Below are 10,432 nucleotides of genomic sequence, written 5' to 3' on the forward strand. Positions count from 1 at the left end.
TTCGAAGCATTTTAACTTTTGCTTTAAGTTTAATATAAACAATTTAAGGTATAAATGGGGTCATTTAAATGAAACTTTATTATTATTCCTTTTTATTAATTCATTCATACATTTTATAAAATATTTTTTATTTTATATCAAAATTAACCAATATAACAAATATGTTTTCATACATAATAAAAATCTCAAAACAAAAAATACAGAAAACAAATCCCCCTTACCGACACAAGAAAACACGATGGTTCGTTCTCATCAAAACATTTTCAAAAACGTTTGTTTGTAATAAAAAGGACAAAAAAAAAAAAAAAAAAAAAAAGGAAAGCAGAAACAAAACATGACAGAGCAGTATTTAATCGAACCAAACCAACCCATAATAAACCCACAGGCTTTTAACTAAAAACAATTATAATTAATCCAACAGACAAACAAATACATACCTCTTCTTCTTCTTCTTCATCTTCATCTATGGCTATACAAATCTTCTCATCGTTATTACCTCCTCCAGCCCCTCTGCACTACCTTATCTGCGCAGCAAAATCAAACATACTTCTTAACTTTGCATCCATCGAATGATCGAATAGATTCGACAACAATAAGGATGTAAAAACGTGTACCGTCTCTAGTCGATGGCGCCGATCGGTTGGTTTTATTACTTCCTTTGCCGTTGCTACTTTGGACAGGCTTCTGCAGTCGAGGCGACATAGTGCTTAACTTCCCGTTGGTCGGGGCCGGGAGAGAATGGCGACGAACGTAACCTTGCTCCCCGCCGCCGCCGTCGTCACTGAATCGAGCAGATCCTTGGGCTCGAAGCTTCGCCTTCGCCGATGCTGTGGCCGCCATGTAGCTCGGTAAGTTTGGGGCATTCTGCGATATGTTTTCGACGTACTCTTGCTTCGCGGGAAGCGATCTTCGCTTACGGATTTTGTGATTGTCCTTGTCGTCCCCGTTGCCCGTTACGTCGCCTGTCTTGCCACCGTTTTCCGAGTTGTGAAACTGATCTTCGTGCGGCGTCTCGATTGGATCTTCGATTGTTAGCGTCTTTAAAGGAGCTTCGACGTCCGACTCGGTTTGGTGTTCGGTGGAAACGACGATTCCTTTCAGGCCTGTGGATTGTAGCGGCTTCTCAGGTTCGATTTCTGGTCTTTCGGAAGTAATGGTCGTCGTAGAAACGGAAACTTTCCTTAAATTCCGCTTGACCCTCTCGAGTTCGTTTTGGGGTTGTTCTTGAACGGCCTCCTTCCTCGGGTTCCTTTTGGCCTTCTCGGTTTCGAAAGAAGCTAAAGCTCCATTGTCGATGTTTCCAGAAACTGAAGGCGGCTTCCGGATGGTTCTCTTCGACTTCCACGAATCATTTTCGGAAATTTGCGTCTCGCCCTGCTTCCTCTGAGGCTTTGCATTCGAAACTTTTCTCGGACGAGCAGGTGGCTCCCAAAAACGAGACGATGACCAGCGGTCGAGCCAGTTCGAAGCTGAATTTGGTTCGAACAGATCGTATTGAAGACTCAGGGGCATAGCGGTAGGCATCGACAAAAGAAGCTGGCAAGAACAGCAACGACGGTAATCAGACCCGTGTTAAAAAAAGCAGTCACAAAACGCTAATTCTTATAGATCATCTCGATAGGATGCTAAAAAGATGCACATAATAGAAAACAGAATAAAGGCGCGCTATTGTATCATTTATATTTGCGTTGATAGGTAGCTATGCAATGAAAATTAAAAATGCAACCTTACGAATGTATGCATTTGCCGCTTGATTTTCGAATGTTTTTCCACCTTCGGCCTGTTTAGCACCCTGACAAAATCACGGAACAATGCGCTTGTGCTTGCATCAAATAGTTATACGAATCTACGAATTTATACGAGCTATTGATTCAACAATGTCATCAAGAAACGAGTAATTGATTCAACATTACCTGAAGTGTGTCGCACTTCTTATGTATTCCGCGCCACGTACCAGAGAGTCTAACCCTTCGTCCGCGTGCCAATGCCTGAAGCTTAACAACTGCTCGCATACAGTGCAAAGTAGCGACGGCCTGTCGCCTAACCAAATGACCACGAATAAGAGCTTGGAGCCTTATGATACCCTTTAGAGCTCGGAAAGCACGACGAGCCTGTCAGCATAGTTGAATAGTACAATTAGAAAGAAAATCCTGAAAATTGCGTCCTAAGAATTTCAATCGCCAAGAATTGCACATAAAGCTATAGAGAGTGTCCGAGCATATCCAAAATGGTTTCGGTTTCAAAGTAGATTAATTTTGAGTACACGATCCTTCCAAATCCACAAAAGATTAGTACGAATATTGACATAACAAGATGCACGCAAAACCAATTTTCATTCCAAATCTATCAAATCAAACACCTACTTTCATTTACTACATTACATACAAAACCAATTTCACATTCAAAACATTATATTTCAATTCAAACTTGTATTGTTCTCAAACCCCAAACCGAAATACAAAACTTGAACACCTTATTTTCATTTAATATATTACGTACAATCAACTCCACATTCAAAACATCGTATCAAACACTATTTCAATTCAAGCTTCAACTATTCTCAAACCCCAAACCAAAATCAAAAGATTAAAGGAACAGAAAGCATCCAAATCCCAATTTCAATATAGAAACTAAAATCACAAGCATAATAGCATGTCGAATGCAGGAGAATATTACCAAGTATCCCCTAAAAGCTGCTTGCGCTTTTGTAGCAGCTCTCCTTTCAGCATCACTTATCGGAAGCAAGACAGAAACACTTTGCGATTCCACACCTTGATTCACAGGAATTGAAACACCAGTCCCACAAGAAATGCTGTTCTCAAGTTCCAAATTTTCTGCATCTTCATCGGCAATTACATGAGGATTTGATATTACGAGGGGATTCCCAGATACGTCCTCCGACTGCATCTTTGCAGCATCCTTCTTACCATGTTTGGCATTCTGCAAAACCCCATGCCAATTTTAATCGACAAAATGGTTCTTCTAAAATGTAAACTAAAATGTTTCGAAACAAACACAATTTCATCATACATTTTGAACTAAATCAACCATAATTTTGTCGAAACAATTATTTCGAGTAAAAATGAACATGTAAACCACCATAAGTTAATCAACAAATTCTTACCTTGGATAAACTAGATTTCGAATGCTTTTTCCCAAACAGCACTGTCTTGATCCATCTTCCAGGAGACTTTCCCATAGCAAAAACTAGAAATAACAACTCAATTCAATTTCGGAACAGCTTCGAATGATAAATCCTTAATACATAACACAAAAAAGATAGCATTTCTACAATTTTAACATAACCAAAAAAAAAAATCTGTACAGATCTGTATGAGTGTTCAAAAAACTTTAACACATTACAAATATTGATAAATGCAACCTGCAATGCTTAGAATAAGAACAAAACAAATGCGAAATTGAAGAACACAGCAACAATCGCAGAAGAACAGATAACTTATAAAGTAGAACACTGAAAGCCAACAGAATCCATAAAACCTAAAGGATGAGTGAGAAATTACTTACTCATAAACTATGAAGCTAAAAAACATGAAACTTAAAATTAATTCTGCAGCTCAGATTAACATATTTAAAGAATCAAAAAGCAAAAACATTCAGTCACCGTGCAAGATCTGTTACCAAACTCCTGGAAAGTAGGAAAATCCACTAACGACCCACACGAACGAAGAAAAAAACTAAAAAAATCAAATAAGCACAAAAAAATAAACATACACTTTCGTTTTCGGCGCAATGCAGCTCAGATCTGGCGGTTCCCAAACCTGGAGATGAAAAGGAAATCGAAATATATATATATGTATATGTATGTATAATTCTCCTTACTCAACAGTCCGCGCAGCTCCACATTTTCTCGAAACGAAACCCTGGAAACAAGCTCAATAATAAACCGATATATAAAAGCAGAAAGGGGAAACCCTTAGGCAGCAAAAATCACATGGAATACGGAAAACTTAATTCGCAGATGGATTGCAAAGGAAGCAAAATTAGTAGAGACTGGGGTGGGTATCTTTAGGAAAAGCCCATACCTTTGTGAATCAATTCCACCCACTCATTGCGTAGGAAACGGACCTATTACTCGCTCTCTTCCTTCACCCTTTCGCTCCAAAAGGAATAGAGAAGAAATGGAGAGAGAGATATATATAGATACAGATACAGTGTATGTATATATATGTGTGTAATGAGAGGGTGCAGAGTGCAGAGCAGTGTTGCAGTTATACAGTCGCTTTTAGTAAAGTTGTTGAGCGTACTGTTGCGTCTGCCTGCAAGTGCGAGTGCAACCTCACACATTCTTTATTTCTTTATAAAATTAAATAATAATAATAATAATATTCATTCTTAAATAATTTGTTCATTTGTGAGTAATTTTAAATAATACGTAATTATTAAATAATTAAAAATATATTAATAAAATTAATTATAATATAATAAAATAATTATAAATTAAAGATTAAAATGTTCAACGAAATTTGTAATTATTTTTTTCAAAAATATAATTATATATTTTAATTATATTTTTAAATTTATAATTTTTAAATTTTAATTAAATTATTTAGTTATTTTAATTTTAATTTAAATTACTTATTCATTATTAGTTGAGACTGATGGAGTATAAATTGACAAAGAGAATGAGCAAATTAAATAAAGTTAAAAAAATAAAATACTATTTTAAATTTAAATTTAAATTATTTATGGGATACGATGTCGTATGGAGTTTAAACTGTTGGTTTGGAGGAGCGGAAAAATATGGGATTTGAATATTTTTAAATTTGGGAATAAAATTAAATACGGCATTTATTTTATGTACAATTGTGCTGTACTTTGCGAAGCAATAAAATTAGTGCTTGCCAATATTTATTAATTGATGAATTAATCATCAACCTCTTTGGACATATTTTTGTATCTGTTTGTTGGTGGGAAAATAAATAAATAGTTAGAAACAATAGGGAACAACCACTTGTGTGTTTACTTCTGACATTTGTTTTTTCGTTTTATTATTTTATTATTTTATTTTTTCTTAAAATATCAAATCAAACATCAATTTTTTATTTGTTATATTATACTAAAATTAAATTTTACATACATAACATCACATCTATTCAAAATCAAAACAAAAAACTAAAATCTCACAAATAAACACATCCAATATGTTTTAAGAATCAAGGGCATCTTTGTAGGTTTAAATTTTTAGATTTGAATTTTTGAATAGTAAAAATTCAAATTTAAATAATTGTTTGATGTAATATAGATAAATATTGATGTAATATTTTGAATATAAGAAAAATAATTATTTGATTTAATATTTTTAAAGAGAATAAAAACATAATAGAAAATGAGAACAAAACGTAAATACTAAATTTGATTTGAATAAATGTTTAATATGAAGTTTGGAAAAAAAAATAAAAAATAAAATAAAATTTTTATATAAAATTTGATATGAAAATAAATACTATAATCTCTCCTAAAAAAGGTTAAATGAACATTGTAAATAAATGAAACTTTAAAAAATATATAAAAATTATTTGCTATTATAGAAATAAATATTATTTAAAAAAAGCCATAATAATTTGGTGGAGAGAAAGCAATCTCTCTCTCTTAATCTAAAAAATATAAAATGTATCACATGTAATATTCAAAACACAAAATGAAACAAATAACAAAAGACAGCAATTCAATCTACGTTCTCATTTCAAATTGAAAACAAAAATAAAAAATAAAAAAATGAAATACTGCAATGAACATTAGCTCTAAAATAAAAAAGCAAAGACAGGCTTACTGCTTAGTCCCTTTCTGTTAATCTTGTCCCTAAGAAATTATCTGCAAGATTGGCAATCAAATGAGACAAACAATAATCCATATCATTATATTATATTGATGACAATTATCAGCAGAAGATACAAATTTCAGTGTGTTAGAGAATCCTAGAGAGGTGTAAGTAAATTCATAATTGAGAAATTGAAAGGGAAGCAGCAACCTACTACAAGAAGATGTCAAGATGAGATTATGTACACGACGAGCAACGAAAATAAAATTTATGTTTTTCGACACAGCCATGTTGTCCTGAGTGAGACTGCTAACGCAGAAATTGTGAAAGCAAAGCATTTAAGAGAAATGTTACGTAAACCGTCGAGACCAGGCGCGAGATTTCCAGTCATTTGGAGACACTTTAGTCTGCTGTCCAGCTCTGTTCCACGATTTCGCGCACCTTCCTGTTGTATTCGCGTTTGTTCTCGCTAAACATCCTGGCAGCCTCCGAGTTTGCCGGTGAATTTGGGTTCGGATCGCAAAGCAGGGACTGTAATTTGGGTTCGCTAAAATTTAATTTTATATTCAAAACATCACATAATACATATTTATATCACATCATACAACTATTCCAATTGAAAACTTTTACTATTCAAATTCCAACTCAAAATCCAAACTCCCAAACAAACACACCCTAAGTTTACATACCTGAATGGATGTTAGTATAGCAGCTACATCGTATATCGGACTCCACTGGTTTTGCAATATATCCAAGCAAATACTTCCGTCTGCGTAAACTGATACCCAAATGTACATCAATATAAGCCAATCGTAACTATGTAAAATCAGCATGGAGCAAATAAAATAATAATGTCCACTATACTTTGTTATATATGATTGGCAAATCTGGCAAAATTAAAAGAATTGACAGATGATAAAGATGCGGCTTAGCTTAGCTTAGCTACGATTTTTGATATGTAGGAAGGATCATCTGGTTCTTGTGTGAATAATAGTACTTCTAATTTTTAGTTTGTTTTAGCGGGCGTGCGTGTTGCACAAAACATTGTGCATTGGTTAGCGTAATAGCAATAATACATAGAAAGGAACTAAAAAGATAAAAAAATTGTTATTACTTGCATGTTGAGAATAAATCAAGTCAAATTTTGAATCAAATAATTCAAGAAAACACAAATTCAATCTCTAACTCTTAATCATACAAAGGTAGCACAATTAAAAACAACAATAATCACGTAACAAAAAAACATTGAATCATGTCATAGACATATGCACATACTATGTACAACCGTTACAACATAAAGCCTCGTCATTACTCATTACGTTACATGCTGATTTAGACTATAAAATGGCAACATTCCCGGATTACAAGCTTATGAAGGACTTCCCTATTCTTGATCTAATGGTTGCGCTTTGACTTTTAAAGCGAAATTGACACTTTAGATCTTTGGTAAAAGCATTTAGTCGAATAGAGCACAATGTTTAGTAAGGCATAGTGAATAATAACTTGAAAGAAAAAATCACTTTCACTTATCCCAGTCCGTATCATACAGGGGTAACTTGTCTCTATTATGGTCTAATATATCTATAGGAGATTCCAAAAGAAAAAACAAACTACTATGAACGTTTTGTTTTCATACAGAACAGACTACTTGATCATCTCATATGAGGCTTGAGCTTTATCAAACGACATCTCATATGCAGTGGCATATAAAAAGAAACCTTAGTCAAATTCAGTCTACTGTTTTCTTCAATCAGACAAAAGCTTATAATAACGGAAAAATAAATAAATTGTCTTGTGGCTCAAATTCAAGTTTTTAAGCATTTAGAATAGTTAGAATCCTTTCAAAAGAGCTAAAGGACGAAGAAAATTGTGAATGCCCATTCCTAAGACAGTTTAGAAGAATATTATCGTCATAAAATAAGTTGATCATTACTACAATTGTGTACAAAACCAATGGCTTGAGTGAGAAAAGGATAAATCTGATAAACTTTTTCTTCTGATACCCATAAAGGATAAGTTGGCTAGTTCATTACTAACAACAACGATAACGACATAAACCCAAAAAAACAAAAAGGAAAACAAAAAATACAATCATATCATGCAATCAGAAGTCTATTTGACTTTTAGCCCGATTTTTGTGATCAGCAAATTCTATCACATTGTTATACAAGTCCATTACGGACAATATGTGTCGGGTATTTATCGTCAACAGATGTCCGGCCATCATATATAGGTAAGTGAAAAGCATTCAGATAACATCTCCATAACAATGAAAACATCAAATAATCAGACATCACAAAACTTACTGTTTGGATGGAACATCCTAGATATGAATCGCACTGTCGGTGGTTTATTTGGGTAATCCTCCGTAAACTGAAGTGTCAATTTAAACGTTCCTATAAGAAAATTAACAATTAATAGAATAAGTGATCAATTAAGAAGATTGAACTTTGGTGGATCAAGCATATTACACATTAATATAAAGAAGCCACTGGACTGATAATTAGTTCTATCTTCTCTTTATCATTCCTCGCATACCTTCTTCATCATTGAAAGAAATGACCGACCACTTATCAAATCTCTTATCAATTTATGCTTTTTACCATATACTCTTCTCAATAAATCAATCCAAGCCATAGAAATTACAGGAATTTTAACTGCACCAACCAATTTATATCTAACCAAAAGATTTGCATCTTCTCACCTCCATCCCAAGGTGTATCGTCGGGGCTGAAAGCAATTATAAGAAAAAAAAAAATCCATAGGTCAGCAAAAACAAGTAAATAATTATCTCAATCCTTTCAAATCATGTAACATACCCAAATATAACGGCATTCCAGAGCATAATGTTGTTATCATATGGCGCACCGCTGATGCCTGCCGGAGGATCCTGCTGTAACCGCTTGAAATCCCTCATCAATCGCTTCCTCGCAGGCGTTGACATCTTCACCACCTACAATGACCACGATTCAAATCCACAGCTCAGCTCCCTTTCTATGTTGTCCAATTCAAGTATTGGAAATTGATACTGAACCCTATCTAAGACTATTCTAAGACTTATATCGAAAATTAACGATAATCGCTCAAAAAACGCCATCAAAGACAAAAACAACTATATAGATAAGAAATTGATCATATCAACCCGAGAAAACTTCAGATCCAGAAGCAAATCAACATAAAAACACTAAAACAGCGGGAATTTAATCAAAAGAAGAAAGTCGTGTACCTGAAATCAGCGGCGCAAGGGAAGTCCCACCGGTCTTCTATGTGATGGCTGATTTGTCTCCAACACCAGAGAGAGCGTTTTATAAGAAAATTATGTTCGGAGATAAGTTAGCGTAAAACGCAAGCGCAGAATCTTCAAATGGCTTTACCCACATAACATACACACATTTATATGTGTGTGTATATAGATATTCATATCTATATGCATATACAGCTAAGATCTGACTTGAAATTTTCTGATTTTAAAATTAGGTTAAGTTTTATAAAATATATTAATAAAAAAAATTATTATATAATAATTAAATACTCTACTTAATATAGAAAAAATAAAAATTTTAAATTTAAAAAAATTAATAAAATATATTATTATATTTTAAAAAACAATAAATTATATTACCCGTCCCACATACAGTGTCTGTTACACAATGTATTTTAGGAGGGTATAAAATAGTAGATAATTAAATAATGTATTAGTGAAAATAATTATTCTATAATATAAATAATTATAAATTAAGATTAAGATAACTAATTAGTTTTATTAAAATTTAAAAAAATAAAATTAAAAAGTTTAAAATTAGATTAAAGTGTGTAATCATTTTCCAAAAAATAAAAGTGACATGATATATGGGCCGGACAGAAACGGCAACGTGAACATACTACGTGGGACGGAGGGAGTATTAAATATATCAAAATACAAAAAATAAATATTTTATTTGAATAATAATAATAACTTAAGCATAGTTGTTTTGGGATCGTAATTTAAAATAGATATGCATATGAAATTTTATTTTAATAATATTTTAATTTTATTTTGTGATATAACATATTAGTATATTTTTTTATTGAAATAGTAAAGATGAATATAAAATAGTACTTTTAAAATAAAAGGATAATTGGATAGGTATGAGTTTGTTTGCTTTTCGTTGTGAAATTTAAAATTTTAATATAATTCTTATTTATATGATGTTTTGTTAAGAGGGTGAGTGTGTTTACCGGTCATGTTTTACATTTGATTTTATTATTTTAATTTTTTTTTTCAAAAATATCAAATTAAACATTCAATTTTTATTTATTTTATTACACTACGTTCAAAACATCACATTAACACATATTTTTATCACATCAAACAACTATTTCAATTCAAAATTTTACTATTTAAAATCAAAACTCAAAACTAAAACTTCATAAGTAAACACGTCTTATTGTTTTGGTCTTGCTTAAGGTATATATTTACTTTTTGAAAAAATAATAATATTTTAATTACAGTATATAAAAAATATGGTAAAAATAATTGTCTTATTATTTTTTTTATAAAAATAATAATGTGATAGTAAAATATTGATATTTGTAAAAAAAAATAATAAGATTCATTATTATTAAAAAATAAATATATACAGTGACGCATAACATATAAAAAAAAAAAAATTT

General features: G+C 32.1%; 2 protein-coding genes across 3 annotated transcripts; both read right to left on the reverse strand.

Moving 5' to 3' along the window:
* Positions 1-198: 198 nt before the first annotated feature.
* LOC127242366 (protein IQ-DOMAIN 31-like) lies at positions 199-4,393 on the reverse strand. 2 transcript variants are annotated; one of them, XM_051261880.1, is made up of 8 exons: positions 4,044-4,393; positions 3,733-3,881; positions 3,125-3,207; positions 2,677-2,940; positions 1,914-2,111; positions 1,727-1,792; positions 615-1,536; positions 199-524 (listed from the first exon to the last, which is right to left on the reverse strand). In XM_051261880.1, exons 3-8 carry the CDS (start codon positions 3,197-3,199, stop codon positions 493-495), a joined length of 1,557 nt encoding a protein of 518 aa, XP_051117837.1. In that variant the 5' UTR covers positions 3,200-3,207; positions 3,733-3,881; positions 4,044-4,393; the 3' UTR covers positions 199-492. The 2 variants fall into 2 exon arrangements, with proteins under 2 accessions (XP_051117837.1, XP_051117836.1); XM_051261879.1 differs by having other exon boundaries at positions 3,733-4,393.
* Positions 4,394-5,852: 1,459 nt separating this feature from the next.
* On the reverse strand, positions 5,853-9,173 carry LOC127242369 (ubiquitin-conjugating enzyme E2 2). Its single transcript, XM_051261885.1, has 6 exons — positions 9,006-9,173; positions 8,599-8,732; positions 8,484-8,509; positions 8,086-8,175; positions 6,469-6,557; positions 5,853-6,310 (listed from the first exon to the last, which is right to left on the reverse strand). Exons 2-6 carry the CDS (start codon positions 8,721-8,723, stop codon positions 6,182-6,184), a joined length of 459 nt encoding a protein of 152 aa, XP_051117842.1. The 5' UTR covers positions 8,724-8,732; positions 9,006-9,173; the 3' UTR covers positions 5,853-6,181.
* Positions 9,174-10,432: the final 1,259 nt, after the last annotated feature.

Source organism: Andrographis paniculata, unplaced genomic scaffold, assembly GCF_009805555.1.
Source record: "Andrographis paniculata isolate CXL003 unplaced genomic scaffold, ASM980555v1 Contig86END, whole genome shotgun sequence".
NCBI lineage: Eukaryota > Viridiplantae > Streptophyta > Magnoliopsida > Lamiales > Acanthaceae > Andrographis > Andrographis paniculata.

Excerpts from the sequence above, each read along its gene's own strand:
- LOC127242369 (XM_051261885.1), bottom strand. The coding sequence starts at position 8,723 with ATGTCAACGCCTGCGAGGAAGCGATTGATGAGGGATTTCAAGCGGTTA. Across the intron at positions 8,176-8,483 it reads CGATACACCTTGGGATGGAG|GAACGTTTAAATTGACACTT; the intron begins GTGAGAAGATGC and ends ATTTTCTTATAG. Across the intron at positions 6,558-8,085 it reads TAGGATGTTCCATCCAAACA|TTTACGCAGACGGAAGTATT; the intron begins GTAAGTTTTGTG and ends TTTGGGTATCAG.
- LOC127242366 (XM_051261880.1), bottom strand. The coding sequence starts at position 3,199 with ATGGGAAAGTCTCCTGGAAGATGGATCAAGACAGTGCTGTTTGGGAAA. Across the intron at positions 1,793-1,913 it reads AGAAGTGCGACACACTTCAG|GGTGCTAAACAGGCCGAAGG; the intron begins GTAATGTTGAAT and ends TGATTTTGTCAG. Across the intron at positions 1,537-1,726 it reads CAAATGCATACATTCGTAAG|CTTCTTTTGTCGATGCCTAC; the intron begins GTTGCATTTTTA and ends TGTTCTTGCCAG.